The sequence below is a fragment of the Mandrillus leucophaeus genome, unplaced genomic scaffold, assembly GCF_000951045.1.
Source record: "Mandrillus leucophaeus isolate KB7577 unplaced genomic scaffold, Mleu.le_1.0 Scaffold747, whole genome shotgun sequence".
In the NCBI taxonomy this organism is placed as follows: domain Eukaryota; kingdom Metazoa; phylum Chordata; class Mammalia; order Primates; family Cercopithecidae; genus Mandrillus; species Mandrillus leucophaeus.
The window spans coordinates 503,594-522,130 of record NW_012108108.1 but is presented as its reverse complement, the minus strand read 5'-3'; the positions used below and the strand labels follow the sequence as shown (position 1 = coordinate 522,130).

The following is an 18,537-nucleotide window of genomic DNA, read 5'->3' as shown; positions in this document are numbered from 1 at the left end:
AAAAAAAAAAAAAAAAAAGGAGATTCTAACATTCAGCCAGGCATGGTGGCTCATGTCTGTAATCCCAACACTTTGGGAGGCCGAGGCAGGAAGATTACTTGAGCCCAGGAGTTTGAGACCAGCCTGGGCAACAAAATGAGACTCCTGTCTCTACAAAAAAAGAAATTAAAAAAAATTAGCTGGGTGTGCTGGCATGTACCTGTGGTCCCGGCTACTTGGGCGGCTGAGGCAAGAGGATCACTTGAGCCCAGGAGGTCAAGGTTGCAGTGAGCTGTTTGCACCACTGCCCTCCAGCCTGGGCAACAGAGCACAACGTTGTCTAGAAAAAGTTTCAAACCCTCAATTTGTATACCAAATTCCCATCACTTCACTTGCATGAAAAGTGGATCAAATTTCAGACCTTTGGGGGCTAGAATGGGTCTTCACCATGTCATGGATTCATAGATTAATCTGCAGCAAGACCAAGTCCTAGTTACACTGGACGATGAAATTAGCTTCCTTTTCAGGTAGCAAGACAGGCCCTTTGCCTTATAGAAAAGGAAGCAGTTTGTGTTCAGGAGTTTCATTGCCAGGTAACTCAATATCCTGTTTACCAGTGAATTTTGGGAAGACTTTGGTTTGCTTTGGACAACACACAGATCCCTACTTCCGGGATCTGAGCAAGGTGATGCCTCCAGTTTTAAAGAAACCGAACAGCTGTTTAGATTAAAGGCATCTGCCTTTGTTCTCTTAACAATGCTGGGAAACTGTGATTGTCAACTGAATAGTTCTTAATTTGACCAGGAAAGGGGGAAAAAAAGGTAGAAATCTCATATTTGTACAAGACCTTGACAACTGAGAACCAAGTCCATTCAACTGTTCATGTTCGGCTCTTCCCATCACTTGTCATCCACAGATAGTTCTTGATAGACAAAGTCGAAAAGGACCATAAAAGGGAAATATAGTTCCTGAACCCTTATCCCGCCCCACATTACCTTGACTGGGATCCCTGGTGCCTAGGAGGTGCCAAGATCCCACTGGAGAGACAACTCTTTGAAAAAAATGTGCTTTCTTTGGATCCTGGGAAGAATTACAGCTTAATCGCAGGAGCCAATGTTGCCTTGGGGTAACAGGCAGCTTTCTGTGCAGTCACAAATAACAGGTCGCGTCAATTTGCCTATTTGGGTGTGCGAGAAATGTGTGTTGTCTCACATACCCAGAGGAGATCTTAATTAAAGCTTAATTATGTACCATAAATATGTTTTATTTTGGAACTCAGGGGTGGGATTTTTGATTTTAGGAAATGTGATGCCTAATAAGTAGGCACGAAAGGGAATGTAAACATTGGCTGAGCCCTTCATTTGTCCCTCCTCCGAGTGGTTCTGAATGGGTTTTGGTTGCAGTGTGTGCCTTCAGAATGGCCTGCCCCCGGTGCCCCGGTGCCACCGCTCAGGGCGGCCCTGGCGTGTGCACATTCACATAGCCAATGGTGTGATCAGATGCATTAGGAGAGTCTGTTTGGTTTCTGGGGGTGACATTGTACAGTGTGCCAGCTACAGGAGGTAAGAAATCAAATGAGTCTCCGGAGAGGATGGGATTTTATTGGTCGCTTGCTCCGTTGGCGCTAGAAGGTGGAGCCCGAGTGCAGTGGCCATGCTGTCCCATCTTCCTGCTCCCCCGAACACCACACCGCCTGGTATTGTTCTTGGCGTTGCCTCTGGCCCCTCTCCTGTCCACCTGCCTTCTGGAAGCCCGAAGTCCCCTCTCCCTGACTCCGCTGTGCTGTGTGCCTTGCAAGGGTGACTTACCACACGAGGTAAATCATACTGGGCCTTCGGGGGCCCTGCAGGCACAGCACAGGGGTCTCAGCCGGAGTTGGGCAGGAGATGGGGAAGTAGCACAGCGCGGCTGGGGACTCAGGCATGGGGTCCGGGGAGGTGGAAGCGGTGCTTGTGAAGGAGGGAACGGTAACCAGAGGGAGAGAGTGGGGAGGTTCCTGGGCCACTGGGGAGGCAGGTGGCACTAGTGGCAGGAGGAGGCAGCAGTAATTGGTATTGGGCTGCAGGACAGGGGAGAAAGCGAAGACGGAGCAGTAAGGGGTGTATTCAACACAGAACAGGGGGTGCTGGCTGCTGCCACCTGCACAAAAGAAAAAGAGCAGTCAGGAAGCAGCACTGGGGGTGGGGTGGGGGGAAGGACATAAAGACGTCTGCGAATGAATCCAGACTCAAAAATTGTGCTCCAATGTCACAGAAGCAGCAGGCCTGGCTCCTGCCCAGGAGGCACCTGGACTAGATCTCAGTGTCACTGAGGAGTTAACCAAGGGAAGCAGTACCAGCATCACACCCCGTTCCAGCCAACAGTCTCCAGCGTCCCTGACAGATGTCGGGAAGTTCTTTCCCCTGTAAGATCTCGGAGAATGTCCTGGGGCTGCCGTGTGGAAGCTCTGGGGCCTTTCTCGTCTCCCACTGCCAGCCTAATGAGCTGTGCTGGTAGCAACAGATGGCGACCCGCAGGGTCTCACTTGGGTAAAGCTCTCTCCCCCAATCCTCCAGCTGCCCCCGCTAGCAGGCTGTAGTCATGCCCTGATCTGGCCTTTCTGCTGCGGAGGGGAAGCTTGGGAAAAGAGAAAGGAAGGAGAGAGATCCCGGCGGGATCCTGGGAAGGGAGAAAAATCAAGCTGGCGGAAAAGCAGGTAAACAAGAGAGATGTCCTGTTGAAACTGATGATCTGTTCACTAACCTCTCGCTCAAACTGCTAACCTCGCTGGAGGCAGAATACGGGTGCCCGATGGAGTCATGAGTCAGCGCTACCCCTTCATGCCTGACAAATCTCAGCTTTGCCACTAACCAGCTGGGTCACCTTGAATCAACGGCTTACCTGCCCGGAACCTGTTTCCTCACCTGCAAAATGAGACGGGTGTTTTTTCTAGCCTTGCTCCTTCAAAGGGGTTCATAGACCAGCAACATCGACGTCACCTGGGACTTGTTAGCAATGCAGGCTCTCAGCCCACCCAGACCTTCTGAATCAGAACCTGTAGTTGCTCAAGAGCCCCAGGTGTTTCTCATGAATGTTAATGTTTGGAAAAGCAAGGCTCTGAGACAGCTGCCCAAACCCTGGGGATGAGAATCACCTGTTGTTCTTGTTCAAAATCGTTTTGCAGGCCCCTTTATTGGAGATTCTGATGCTGTGGGTCAGGGACGGGAAGCAGGAATTTTTATTTTTATGAAGAACCTCCCTGGTGATTTTTGTCAGAAAAGTTTGGGAGATGCTGCAGCTAAAATCAGTTCCAAGTCTAAAGTCCATGGTTGTAGCCATCCAGTTGAAAACTATCACCTAAGGCTGGGCGCAGTGGCCCACGTCTGTAATCCCAGCACTTTGGGAGACCGAAGCGGGCGGATTACTTGAGGTCAGGAGTTCGATACCAGCCTGGCCAACAGGGAGAAACCCCATCTCTACTAAAAATACAAAATTAGCCGGGCGTGGTGGTGCATGCCTGTAGTCTCAGCTGTTCGGGAGGCTGAGGCAGAAGAATCGCTTGAACCCGGGAGGCGGAGTTTGCAGTGAGCCGAGATCGGGCTATTGCACTCCAGCCTGGGTGACAGAGCAAGACTCCATCTCAAAAAAAAGAAAAAGAAAAAAAAAAAAAGAAAGAAAATCATTACCTATCATGCAGGGGTCTCAGTCCTTAGTGTCATGCTACAGAGGATTCAAGTAAATATTATCCACTTGTTTCTTCCCAAGTAGCCTCTGGAGTGGCTCCTATTTCTCAGGATCATTTCTCTCTCTAGCTGTCTTCACTCATTTTTCTCTTTACCATTATCTCCCAAAGTTCCCCCAATATCTCTCTTCTTACTCCATCCACTCTTTCAGGGAGACATTCTTGCCATTTCAGCCACCTCTTACTGCAGGCCCTTGGGTCCTACCAGCTAGTGCTCTGGGAGGAAGGGGAGTGCTCTGTTGGGCAGGAGACCTGGGTCCCCAGGTGCTTCCTGGCAATGCCACCTGGCTGCCCTGCCTGCACCTCAAAGACAACACCACAAAAGGGGACCCACACTGTCCTTGCTTCCTCAACCTTGGCAGAGGCAACCTCCACTGGCCTAGTTTCCTGGGCCAGATTCCTGAGTTCTCTTTGATTTGTCTTTCTTCCTTATCCCTACATCCAAGTCACCAAGTTCTGCCAGCTTTACTTTCTCAAATGGCCCTCAAGCCCACTCCCTCTTCCTGTTCCCTCTGCATTTTTTTTTTTTTTTTGAGAAGGGTCTCGCTCTGTCGCCCAGGCTGGAGTGCAGTGGCGTGATCTTGGCTCACTGCAAGCTCCGCCTCCCAGGTTCACGCCATTCTCCTGCCTCAGCTCCCGAGTAGCTGGGACTACCGGCACCGCCACCACGCCTGGCTAATTTTTTGTATTTTTTAGTAGAGAAAGGGTTTCACTGTATTAGCCAGGATGGTCTCGATCTCCTGACCTTGTGATCCGCCCGTCTCAGCCTACCACAGTGCTGGGATTACAGGCGTGAGCCACCGCGCCCGGCCTTTCTTTCTTTTTTTTAAAATAGAGATGGGGCTTGCTATGTTGACCAGGCTGGTCTTGAACTCCTGGCCTCAAGCAATCCTCCCATCTCAGCCTCCCAAAGTGCTAGGATTCCTTACAGGTGTGAACCACTGCACCTGACCCTCTTCCCTCTGCTTTTGCTCCCGCTCAAGCCCTTCTCATTTCTCCCCCAGTCCCCTGCAACTGCTACTTGTCTGGTCTCTTGGCTGTGTCTGACCACTCTTGGCTGTGTCTGGCCACCCTCACACTCTCAGCTGGCCCTTCTCCATGCTGCAGCCAGAGTCAGCTTTTACAAATGCCAATCTGATTGCATCACTTTCTTATGTAGAGCCCTTCCAGAACTGATGCCCCATCCAGCATGACACTTAAGGCCCTTGGAGGCCTGATCCTTGCCTACCTGTGGGGCCTCAACTTTATATTTCCTAATTTGTAGCCTGACCCTAAACCAGAAACCAGAGCTTCTCTCTCTCTCTCTCTCTCTCTCTCTCTCTCTCTCTCTTTTGAGATGGAGTCTCGCTCTGTCGCCCAGGCTGGAGTGTGGAGTGGTTGCATGATCTCAGCTCACTGCAACCTCTGCCTTCTGGGTTCAAGTGATTCTCCTGCCTCAGCCTCCTGAGTAGATGGGATTACAGGTGCGCACCACTACATCTGGCGAATTTTTGTATTTTTAGTAGAGATGGGGTTTCGCCATGTTGACCAGGCTGGTCTCGAACTCCTGACCTCCAGTGATCCACCCACCTTGGCCTCCCAAAGCGCTGGGATTACAGGCGTGAGCCAACACGCCTGGCCCTAAACCAGAACTTCTGAAACTCAGATGTACATAGGAATGTCCCTGAGATCTTCTCCAATGCAGGTTCCGAGCCAGTCAGTCTGGATTGGGGCCTGAGGCTCTGCATTTCTAAGAAGCTCTCAGATGATGGTTTCTGCTACTTGCCTGGGGACACGTGGAGCACAAGGCCCTAGATTATTTGTAGCTCCTTGATGTCTGTCTGTCTCTCCGTCTTCCTTGCTCCCTCTCTGTGCCTTTGCACACTCAGTACCTGCTGCCAGGCACATCTTTCTTGCCCTCTTCACCTGGTTAAACCCCCGTCCTTCAGGATTTTCACTCCACCTGGCCCTGCCCACAAGCTCTTAGAACTTACCTTGGTTAGGGCATGTACTGCACTATCTGCCCTTATTGGAATCCTGCTCGCCCACCAGGCTGGGAGCCCTGGAGGACACGCCCTGTGTGTTTTGTATTCTGGTTCCCCATTACCCGGCAGGTAAACATGTATAGATGAAGTGCTGAATGAATGAGCGATGGATGAGTACACCAGTTTGCCCTGGTATCATGCATCCTGGGGCGGTGGGGACAGTTGAATGTATTTGCTAACATCCCCATAGGTACTGGATAAGCGGATGACTTCACTGATGATCCAATTGTTAAAATTTTTAATAATCAAATTATAACCACTTTTTTTGTTGTTGTTGTTGTCAAGACACAGTTTCACTCTGTTGCCCAGGCTGGAGTGCAGTGGCACAATCACGGCTCACTGCAACCTCTTGCTCCAGGGTTCAAGCGATTCTCGTACCTCAGCTTCCTGAGTAGCTGGGATTACAGGCACACGCCACCACACCCAGCTAATTTTTGTATTTTTAGTAGAGACAGGGTTTCCCCACGTTGGCCAGGCTGGTTTCAAACTCCCAACCTCAGGTGATCCGCTTGCCTTGGCCTCCCAAAGTTCTGGGATTACAGGCATGAGCCACTGTGCCCGACCAAATTCTAACCACTCTTACATCTCAAATGCAAGTGTCTTTGGTCAAGCAGCATTCGTATGGAGACACTAGCCCTGGAGCAGTTGGCGGTATTGGGAGCAGGGTTCATAAGCAGAGGAAGGCCTGGGGATTAACCTTTGCCTAAAGCCTGGTCTACATCTAGGGTTTCCACCCACCTACCTACCTGGTGAGACTGGCAAGGATTTCCATTTTACTGGTGAGGAGACTGAGTTCAGAGAAGTTGCCTGCTCACATTTATGGGGTTATAAAATGATAGCACCAGGATTTGGAGCCGGGACTTCATTCTGGGCTCTGCGACAACCCTGAGCCCCTCTGTCTTGACAGCATGTATCATAACTGGACTGATAATTACGATTCTCTATTAAAAAGTGGGAGCATCCACTTAAATTGTTTTGTTTTGTTTCTAACTTGGCAGATAGCTTGGAAAGTTGCTGGACACCAGTTGGACTTGCCGCAAAAAACATTCATCTTGGCCTTTCAGAGAAAACCTTCAGAAGAATTGATTTGCAAGGTAAATTATAAGGATTTAGGGTTTGCCCTCAAATTTCTCTTTCAGGCTGCTCTTCAAATAAATATTTCCCAATCCAAAAGAGACCACAGTTATTTTAGATGTTTGTCTTTTAACATCTGAATGCACTGCTTTTTCTTACTTTTACAAGAACCTGTCCTCACAATAATCCATCTGCGGCTGAAAAGTCTTGTCACTCCTGCAAATCTGAATGCAGTCATGACTAACATTGCATTAAATAATAAGTGAGGATAGTTTCAGAACACTTGGCTTTGCTTTAAAGGGCAAGATTTTGGAAGCAGGTTCACAGGACTCCATCCAGATCTGTCTTCCTGGCACATAACTCGGGGGACCATGCCCAAGCTCCAGGTGAGAGCAGAGGGCAGGAGAGGGGACGCTCACTTCCCACACGTCTGGCCCCAGGGTAGGGAGCTCGTTAGGATTCCAGGGGCCAGAACCCCACAGCACAGTGGCCTTTGGATGCCCCTCCGTGTCCTGGAAAGGACAGGCGGCTCCTCTCCAACTCCGGGTGGGGCTGGAAGAGGTCTTGAGAGCATGCAGGCCTTGGAGGCCAACACAACTCCCCAGATGTCCCTGTGTCCCTGCACTCGCTGGGCCTGCTAGCTGTTCTGGATCTCAAGGATATATATACAATTCTGAACATGTAACTAAGAACGTGTAACTCCGCTAGGCTCATACCTTACCCTACACCAGTGTTCAGGATGTGGGATTTCTGAGCTGATTGCACGTGAGACCCAGCCAGGTCCTGACTCACTGCCTGAATTTTCCATGTCTTTCTGGAGATAAAGCCTATCTCTGGCTTGGTGAATGCTGTCTGATTCTTCATCTTTTTCCATTTGGCATTTTGCTTTGAAACTCAGAGTGTTGTAAAAGTATTTGTACCTGCATTTATGTTAAAGATTCTAGAAAATACAACTCTGGGCTGGGTGCTGTGGCTCATGTCTGTAAACCTAGCACTTTGGGAGGCCAAGATGGGAGGATCACTTGAGCCCCGGAGTTCAAGACCAGCCTGGGCAACAAAGCAAGACCTCGTCTCCATAAAAAGTAAAAAAATGGCCAGGCGTGGTGGCTCACGCCTGTAATCCCAGTACTTTGATAGGCCAAGGCAGATGGATCACCTGAGGTTGGGAGTTCAAGATCAGCCTGACTAACATGGAGAAACCCCATCTCTACTAAAAATACAAAATTAGCCAGGCATGGTGGTACATGTCTGTAGTCCCAGCTACTCGGGAGGCTGAGACAGGAGAATCACTTGAACCCGGGAGGGGGAGGTTGCCAGGAGCCGAGATCGTGACACTGCACTCCAGCCTGGGCAAGAAGAGCGAAACTCTGTCTCAAAACAACAACAACGATGACAAAACAAAACAAAAACAAAAAGTAAAAAATTCGCCAGGCATAGTGGCGTGTGCCTGTAGTGACAGCTACTTGGAAGGCTGGGGTCAGATGATCACTTGAGTCCAGGAGTTTGAGGTTGCAGTGACCTATGATTGCACCAGTACACTTCGGCCTGGGCAACACAGTGAGACCCCACCTCAATAATCAATCAATCAGTCAATCAATAAAGTACAACTCTGATTTTTGTAAAGAAAAAAAGATGTTTTAGGAGGACAACCTTAAGACAAAGAAAACAAAGTTTTCTAGTCCGTTCTCCTCATTACCTGCTGCTCTCATGTACTAGGAATAATAATGTGATCATTAATTGGCTGCAGCGGCAGGGACTGTGTTAAAGGCTGGACGTATGTTTTATCACTGAGTTCTCACAGCAATCTCAGCAGGTAGGATCTGTTTCTCCCCATTGTACAGATGAGGAAACTGAGGCACAGACATACTTTATTTGGCCAAAGATAGACAGCAAATAAATGGGGCCCAGATGCAAATGCAAACATTTTGACTCCAAAACACTTGCCCATAAACTGCATGTGCCACTGCATGGAGAGAGATAACAAGGAACACCGCAAGTCACTTGTCCAGAAGCAGTTTCATGGACGATACAAACTTAATTTAAATGCGTAAATTCCTTTTAACAGGATGAAGAGCAATCTGATGGCTTCTCGGTTACAAATCTATTTGTAGAGGGCATTGATAGTGCCTATATTTTACATGGTTGTTTTGGAAGTTCTAGATGGCAGATTACACACAAAGAAAAACCCCTTTTTGATCACATGGATTATCATTACATAGATTTGCAGTCAAGCCATGTTCCCCAGCTATACTCTTTTATTCAGTAAAAGTCTGGTATAACACAGGAAGTTATACCAGACTCCACTTCTGTAGCCTATGAGGCAGATGTTGCAAAGGAATTTCACTGTGTTTGATGCCTCAGTTTCATACAGAATCTCAGGTCTGACATGGGAGAAGTTTTGATGACTTACTGCCAACTTTGTATCACCCCCAAAATGCTTTAGAGAAATATCTCTCTACAGAGAAAAGCAAGGAACTGTGAATTTCACTAGTGAATTGGATCAATGTGTCCAGCTAATTCAGGTACCAAATCCTATTTTTCTGTTAACGGCAGAAAACTGTCTACATCACGGCTGCTACCGAGCTCAACTTTTCCTGAACGGACTCAGCTGAAATCCTTGCCATGTCTCGGTTCTCATTTCGCTATGCTAATTAGGGAGCCCAGAGGGTGAGTCTACACATGTTAAATGGATGGATCTTACCACATCGATGCTTTGTTTTTAGCCAGATTGCTGCACAACTTATTCCACTTCTGCAGCACCTGCCATCCATCACCAGGACGGCTCTGCTTGGCGACGGCCAGGCCACAGCCCTCCTCACGGCTGCATGGGTCTCGGACGTGGTCTAGGGCCATAACGCAGTGATGAAGCTGGCGGTTTGTAGAGGCTTTTACTACAAGTAACATCCCTCATTTGATGAAATAGATATCTTTCTGCCAACCTGGCTCTGTCACTGAAACCTGGTGTTTTTCAGTCTGGTAATTCTTCAAATGTGATGTTTTAAAGAATGTTAAGTGAATTAATTCTCCCTTTTTGTCAGTGCTGTAAGTTCCATACAGGGTTTGCTCAGTCTGAAGAACATCTGTGTTAATCAGACAAACTAAAGCATTGGGTGGATCTAAACGGTTCCTTTTAATGATTTTTCTCCACGATGACAAAGCACACTATGCAAACAACCACCTGATTTTAGCAAGAGGGCTAAAAATTATATTGCATAAATGGAGTTGCATTATTTAAACTTAAATTCAGGCCAGGCGCGGTGGCTCACGCTTGTAATCCGAGCACTTTGGGAGGCAGAGGTGGGCGGATCCTTGAGATCAGGAGTTTGAGACCAGCCTGGCCAACATGGTGAAACCCTGTCTCTACTAAAAATACAAAAATCACCCGGAAATCGCTTGAACCCGGGAGGCGGAGGTTGCAGCGAGCCGAGATCATGCCACTGCACTCCAGCCTGGGCAACAGAGCAAGACTCCATCTCAACAAAAACAAACAAACAAAAAACCCTGAAATTCAAACTTTTGCTATTAAAAACATCCTCAATTCGATAAATTACAACTCGTATTTTGAAATATTGGTGGAATGACCTTACCTGCTCTGTTTCAACCTTAGACAGCTGAATTAAAGCCTCATTCCTACCAAAAGTCTTTAAAATGAGAAATTAACCGTGATGATACTTTCCCCTGATTAAAGAAGAAGCAAGAGTTGGGGCTTTGCCTGAGAGAACATCATTTCAGAAGTCAATTTGGTTTTGACTTCGTTAAAGCAATAAAATGTGGGCGGTTAATCTGAGTGAAAGCTGCCATGTTCTAAAAATGCATGAAGACTCAACTGGACGGGTGGTTGCACGGCAGAAGCTATTTAGGATTGGAAAGTAGCTGTGATTTGGATTTTAATGAATTGCACGCTATTGACGAATTCTTCAGCAGTTAGCCTGAATCCTTTCTACTCAACTTAGACCCTTCTGCCTAGTTACTCCAACTTAAACCTCAGTTCTTGGAGGAATCAAGTTTGTCTTATAGTGGTTGTCTTTGATGGAGATGAGCCCGAGAGACATCAAATTTTCAGTGAATTTTAGCCGCTTTCTGGAAACTATTAAATCACTCCCGCCCCAAGCAGAAGATTGATCTTTGCTCTAAGGCACCTAAAGAGTGACTATTTTTCCAAGTTGCACAAAAAGGAGGATTTATCAAGCACCTTTTCTCTCAGAGAGGACAAACCCAGAACAGGAAAACTTTATTACTTTCTCTCTTGGCTATAAATTGTGCTATTCAGATGTATTTGAAAGCTTCTCTTTATGCTCTTGCTTGAGCCATAAAACTTGATACCTGGGGCCAAATGCCTTTATCCCCAAGAAGGGCGAAGATGATGAAAAGGCAGCAGCTGTAGGCGGAAGCCACACAAATGACTGGGCAGAAAATGCGGGCAGTGGAGAAAGTTACATTGCATGATTCACGCCTCCTTGACTTTATATTCTACTCTGAAATTAATGTTACCGTTTGCATAGGATCACTGGCCTTTCACAACCTGAATTAGCCATTCAGAACACACTAGGTTTAACCAATACCACCTATTTGATTGTTGTTGTTATATTTATTTATTTAATGTATTTATTTTTGAGGCGGAGTCTTGCTCTGTTGCCCAGGCTGGAGTGCAGTGGTGCCATCTTGGCTCACTGCAACCTCTGCCTCCCAGGTTCAAGTGATTCTCCTGCCTCAGCCTCCCGAGTAGCTGGGATTACAGGCGTGCATCACCACAGCTGGTTAATTTTTGTATTTTTAGTAGAGACAGAGTTTCGCCATGTGGGCCAGGCTGGTCTCAAATTCCTGACCTCAAGTGATCTGCTGGCCTTAGCCTCTCACAAGTGCTGGGATTTCAGGTGTGAGCCACCATGCCCGGCCTGTTGTTATTTTTAATACCAGGATTTTAGAGCTGATGAATTTCAATAAGCCAGCCACTCACCTGGAGAGGGTTCGCTGGGGTCCGCTTTGTCTGCTTTCCTTGCAGTCATGGTACTTTTATGTTTCTGCTTGACTGATGTTTGGTCAATTGCTGGAAGTTTGGAGTCACACTTAAACGTAGATATCTTGGTAGATGACCTTGGTTCAGTTAGAGGATCCTCTTCACTAGAACTCTACCAAAAATGAAATACGTCTGAGTATCAGTGGCCAAGTAGGTCACCTTTGTTAGGCAGAGAAAACAGAAATGAGGCAAACGCAGTGACCCTCTCCAGCAATATCCTAGAGTCGTCTGCCAGGGTCAACACGCCCGTCCACCAGAGAGATTCAGATGGACTGGGCGGAGCAACTTAGAAATAACGGCAGAATTAATGAGTCTGTTTTGCAGAACATTAAGAAAGTACGCATTTTTCTATGAGTGTGTTTTGTAGAACATTATGAAAAGAATGCATTTCTGACCCTTAAGTAATCTGATGACTGATAAATAGCTCATGTTAAAAGCTACATATGAAAGCAGGAGAAAAAAACTCAGTGCTTTTAAACTTCGCATTGTTATTTGAACTACTTTGGAGATAGGCTAGAAAAAAAAAGTTCCTTACGTTAATCATATACTTGACAATGAAAAGGAAATGTAGAGTGTGTGGCCAGGCCGATTAAATCAGACCTCAGTTTCAATACTCTGCGTTATTGGGTGCAACATGACACAGACTAATCTTTAAAAAGTCCCCTCCTTGTCACTCTTCTATAAAGAAGTCAGAATAAATCTATGCGTAGACAAATCATGATTCCCGTTGTGTCAGAATATCTCAACACAGCCATGCTGACGCAATAAAAATTATCCAGGCATGGAACAGCTTTATACTTGGCTGTTACACAAAGAAAGGATGAAAACAATATAAATATCAGAAACCTGGTCTTAAAGGTGATTTAAGTACAGCCTGATGCCTTTAGGTCCTGGTATTGGTATGACTTCCTAGGCTATCCATTCCGCAAGAAACAAATCACTAGGTTCCCCCTTCCCCGACCCTGGGGGGTCACCAGGGGTGGGGTCACTAAGCTCTCTCCTACATTGCCCATTAGTCCAGTGTCGGAAAGTCCTCTGAAAAATGTGGTCTTTTGCAGACATAGAATGCTAAATTAACGTCCCTGGTACCTCCCCAGCTCTTGGAATTTGTATGGATCTTGCTCACCGTTCTCCCTGTCAGTTGTGGCACTGTCATTTCACAGGCTCCTGACTCAGGAAAATACTCTGAGTGGCTTTGAATTATTGGATGTGATGTAAGACAAACTAAATTCTAAAACATTCCTCTACCTGTCAGTCTTCTGTAAATAAGTCTACATAAATCTACAGGTGGACAGATCACGATCCTCCAAGATGATGAATCATGCTTTTAAATTGAGAGTTTGGATACAACCTTTGAACAAATAATTCTTGTTTCTCCCCATAATTTTAGAAAATAGACCACCCTCAGATAAAGTGAGCAGAGAAGCACAAGACACAACATACTGATTGTTCTCCCCTTTCCTTTTCGATTTTGCTATTTAATCGAAATCCTTGCAAATTATTCTGAAATGTCAAAGATGAAACATTAGGTCATTTCTTTTTTCTTTTCTTTTCTTTTTTTTTTTTTTGAGACAAAGTTTCACTTTTATTGCCCAGGCTGAAGTGCAGTGGTACCATCTTGGCTCACTGCAATCTCCGCCTTCCGGGTTCAAGCAATTCTCCTGCCTCAGTCTCCCGAGTAGCTGGGATTACAGGCACCCACCATTATGCCCGGCTAATTTTTGTATTTTTAGTAGGGATGGGGTTTTGTCATGTTCGCCAGGCTGGTCTCAAACTCCTGACCTTAGGTGATCACCCTGTCTCGGTCTCCCAAAGTTCTGGGATTATAGGCGTGAGCCACCATGCCTGGCCGAAACATTAGCTCATTTCTGAACATGAGATAGGTTCTCTATTCTCAGAAAAGAAAATGTGGGCACATTTTAAGTATGACACCTAAGACTGTCATTGTAATTGGGTCCTGGAAGTCACAGTCCTGGAATTGTGTCCCAAGAAGAGAATCAATGAATAGGGGACAGAATTTCCTCCACAAACTGCCCAACACAATCAGCTCGCCGTAGTGGCTTAAGTCAACTCGCACAGGGCCCTGGAAGTCAGCCCTTTCTTTCCAGCCAGCAGAAAGGCAGGAAAAATGCCCCAGGCGAGGATGACCAACACCTGTGTCAGCAGCATCAACTGCAGGTGTCCGCTCAGCTCCTCTTAGGGGATCCATCTCCATTACCCCCAGCCAGGGCCGGAATTCTTGGCTTGCCCCAGGCTGTGGTGAATAGGGAGGAGACCTTTATTGGTTGGGCCGTTAAGCCATGTTTATCCTCCTCCACCCATTCATTAAACCTCAAGCCTTTAGTGCACTGAAGAGGTGAAAGCTTGGCCAATTAAACCATCCTGTTACCTGTGGGATTGTAAGCATATATTGTGAGTACAACCTTCTCTGGTTCAATCAACCTTATTTCTAGATGGTAACCATTAAGAGTCTAGAAATTGCAGCTAGAAGTCGGTGTTCTATCGGTTGTAAACTGAAGGCACAATGGCAAGAAGTGTAATACTTACGAATGTGTTAAAGGACTTTTTTCCTGCTTGCCTCATTGAGAAATCTTAAATAAATCACGTCCACCTTGTGGAGACAGAGTTTGCTCTGTCGCCCAGGCTGGAGTGCAGTAGCGTGATCTCGGCTCACTGCAACCTCTGCCTCCCCGGTTCAAGCAATTCTCCAGCCTCAGCCTCCTGAGTAGCTGGGACTACAGGCACACACCGCCATGCCTGGCTAATTTTTTGTATTTTAGTAGAGACAGGGTTTCACCATGTTGCCCAGGCTGGTCTCGAACTCCTGAGCTCAGGGAAGCCGCCCGTCTTGGCCTCCTAAAGTGCTGGGATTACAGGTGTGAGCCACCACGCCCGGCCTATCCTCTTTGATGAAAACCCAAGGATCATCCTTGAGTGGGAGAAGTTGTAGTAAATCATTCTGGCACTAAAGCGTGGTATTTAAGGCCCTGGAGCCTGGCTCCACGGGAGTGAATCCCAGCTCTTGCACATAGTAATTGTGTGATATTGGGTTAGTTCATTTCTCTGGATCTCAGATTTCATTGGTGAACAGTAGTATCTACCTTTTGGTGGTTTTGTGAGGATTACATAATATATATATGTACACATAGCACTTAGAACAGCGCCATATACATGTAACCCAGTAAGCGCCATGTAAGTATTGGCTTTTATGATTAGCCATTAATTCATGTTCAGCCATTTAAAAAATTAACTAGCTAACTACTAGACATTTACTACCTATGGTTGAAACCAAAGCTAAAGTCCCCAATGAAAAATCCTATTGGATTTCACCTATTCCAGAAGGGTATAAATGGAGACGTGGGTCAGTTCCACACCGGACTCTTGGTTTCTTCTGCAGGGAATATAATCTATGAGAGTATGACAGTCTTACAAATGGCCAGTTGAAATTTATCTAGTTTTAAGAAAATATGGTGCAATGGTTTTTCAGACTGTAAAACTCTAATGGCAAATATTTGACAACATTAGAGATAATCAAACAATAATAATTAAAATTTTAATTTTAAAGTTGATTTTTTAATTGCATCTTTTCCTCTTGTAATTTTGAAAAATAATTACAATTTTCATTACTTCCTTATGTGTCCCCAAGTTGAAATGTCACTTGGAGGTAGAGACAATAGCACACTGCTATTCCTCTGGGGGACAAAAACCAGCTCTATCTTTAAAAATCAAAGCCCATGACATTAAAAACAAAAAGCCAAAATAAAACAAAACCCAACCTACGTGATACTTAAGTATACTTTACATTCTCTACTGAGAATTTGATGAAAGTTCTAACAAAGCCATGTTAACTAAAATAAGTTGACAAAATTAATCGGTATTTTTTTGAGAATCGTCATTTTTGTACTTAAGGTTTTCCGAAGATCCTGGACTTGCTCTACTGGACTGATGCCTAATAAAGTAGAGCTATCACTTTGCCCAGCGCTATGCTCTTTCAAAAGTTCGCAGAAAGGCCCACACTGAGAAGAGAAGGAACTTAACTGGGTAAGTAGCATTGGGCAGTGAGGTAATGACATCATGGTTTAAGTTAGACGTCCTGGAAGGTGAAGACGCATGGGTTGGGGAGGCGGATGTATCTCCTTGGGAATGTGAGAATGATTCGATTCTTAACAACCAGGACCTAACAATATGGTGTCTGAAATGATAAGGCGACCATGAACAGAGATGACCCGAAGAGCAAGTAGACTAAGGCAGTCGGGGACAGAAAAGACTTCAAGTTATTTTCCAACTGTTGCCTGATGGCTCCTTTCCAAGAACCGGGAAACTGGTTCTTAACTGATATGCCATTTCTGTCCCTCCCTGAGAGGTGCTACTGAATTCTGATTGATGTGTACCAAACCCATCTTTGCCATGAGTCGTGTGATGGAGGCTGAGCTGAGTGGATCTACGATATGGTGCAGGGCACAGCTTACTGTGGATGGGAGGGAAAAGGCAGAGTAGTGTCAAGCTGGCGCCAGACTGTGTTGAGTACATTTGAAATGAACTTGGTCTCGTGAGATTATAAAAGAGTGTGGTCAAGGCAGTGAACCTCAACCTTTAAACAGTGACAACATGGGAAGGTCGATCAAGGGACTGTGTGGGCCAACGAGAACCTTCAGAGCACTGTCCCCAAAGCCCACACTCAAATTGTGCCTCAAACACAAAAACTGCCTTAGGGAATTGAGGGCAGCTTGTATAAATAGCATTCTGGATAGGACGGTTACCTTTACATAGTCATGAAATATAAAATACGTTCTGCACAAAGTGCTGTTGTAGCACAAAGCAGGCAAAACTTTCTCTTGTCCAGAAAAAAACTCTTACAGCAGCAAAATCCCTCCTGCGGGTTCAGGACAATTTTGAGTGTGCCAGAATTGTAAGCCTGGACAATAAAGAACGAGGATCAGTAGGCTTTTTGGTCTTTCTGGACTCAGGTACCACCCACCTGAATCAAACTGCTGCTGACTCTCGTCTGCCCCATCTGAAGACGTGGCTGCCAGGTGGAGCTGGGCAAGACTAGGCACTACATGCCCTTGGTCTCCGTTTTGCCTGAAGATGCTTTCTGGAGGCCGGGTGCGGTGGCTCACACTTGTAATCCAAGCACTTTGGGAGGCCAAGGCAGGCGGATCACTTGAGGTCAGGAGTTTGAGACCAGCCTGGCCAACATGGTGAAGCCCCGTCTCTACTGAAAATACAAAAAGAATTAGCCGTGTGTAGTGGCACGTGCCTGTAATCCCAGCTACTTGGGAAGCTGAGGCACGAGAATTGCTTGAATCTAGGAGGCAGAGGTTGCAGTGAGCCCAAGATTGTACCACTGCCCTCCAGCCTGGGCAACAGAACAGGACTCTGTCTCAAAAAAAAAAAAAAAAAAAAAAAAGATGCTTTTTGGAGTCAGCTGGGCTGCTAGATTGCCTTAATATCACAGGCACCTGTCTACCGTCGAGTTCCACAGACAGCAGCCTCCTGGCTGCAGGCTTCTCCCGGATTTTCAGGCCAGCAAGTTGAAACGACCAGCCTGTGGCCCTGGCTGGAGAGTAGCCCCGGTGATTTAAGTCTTCATAACATGCCATCACTATGGGGGTGCCCTCTGAAGGAGAGCCATGTGGTCTACTTGTTTTGCGATTACTATTCAGCCCACTATGGAATGGCCACTGAGTGAAACTTCGCACTGCAAATTACTGACACAGCAAGCAGGACGTGCTAGGTACTTCTTATGATGCCAGGCAATCCCTTGCGTGCTGCAGAAATCACTGTTCAGTTTACATGGTTGGTGACCACACATTTTCCCTGCTTCCAAATACTAGGGATCCCTGTGTGTAGCATTATCTGGCTGTAGCAGGAGCAGGATTCTGTGTGGTGCAAAGACGAAAAGGAAGCAGTATGTGGGAAGGAAATTGATAGATTTAAAAAACTGGAATACAGCCGGGCATGGCGGCTCACGCCTGTAATCCCAGCACGGTGGGAGGCTGAGGCACTTGAGCCCAGGAGTTTGAGACCAGCCTGGGCAACATAGCGAGACCTTGTCTCTACAAAAAATTTAAAAAATTAGCCAGGAGTGGTGGTGTGCTGACAATGAGACAGATAAGATTAATGCCTTACCAGTAAAATGGAAAACAACATTTAATCAAGGGATACGTTGTGTTGCACCCATTCTAAATGTCATGGAAAACCCCTGAGAAAAGGTGAAAGGTCAAGAGAAGGTGGTGGTGTGTGCTGGGACTTGAAGAATGGGTGGGGTCTGGCCAGGCTGGAGGCAGCACTTGAGCCGCAGGATGGATGGAGTGAAAACAGCAGGCGTGATTCTAGGACAGCCAGGCAGGTGGCTTGAGCACAGGGTGAGGAGGAGGGTGTGGGCCAGATTGTGGGGAGCCGTGAGATTCAAGCAAATGTGATAGAGAGTGGGGTCCCACTGAAGGTTTCTGAGTAGGAGAATGCTTAAAGTAGTATTTACGATTTAGGTATATGTTTCTTTTAGAGAGAGAAAACAAAACATCCTGCAAATTTGCCAGTGAAATAATCTCTTTGTGGTTTCAATGGTTTATTTTTGTAAAGCATAATTCTTTATTACAAAACAAATGCATGCTCAGAATGGAAAAGCAAAGACAAGCATAAAGATATTTAAGACATTCAAAAACCAATTAACCTTGAAATAAAAGCTTTGAATTGGTTGGTCTGTATTCTTTTTTTTT

At 46.3% G+C, this 18,537-nt stretch overlaps 1 protein-coding gene across 2 annotated transcripts in view; it reads right to left on the bottom strand.

Annotated features, from left to right (window-relative positions):
* The window catches only part of MARCH10 (membrane-associated ring finger (C3HC4) 10, E3 ubiquitin protein ligase), a 112,649-nt gene that overhangs the window by 48,045 nt on the left and 46,067 nt on the right, over positions 1-18,537 (bottom strand). The window contains exons 4-5 of one of the 2 annotated variants that reach the window (XM_011966122.1): positions 11,756-11,927; positions 10,386-10,388 (exon numbers count right to left, since the gene is read on the bottom strand). In XM_011966122.1, the coding sequence (XP_011821512.1) occupies positions 10,386-10,388; positions 11,756-11,927 (175 nt within the window). The remainder of the gene's footprint in view (positions 1-10,385; positions 10,389-11,755; positions 11,928-18,537) is intronic. The other variant, XM_011966123.1, reaches the window with a different exon arrangement.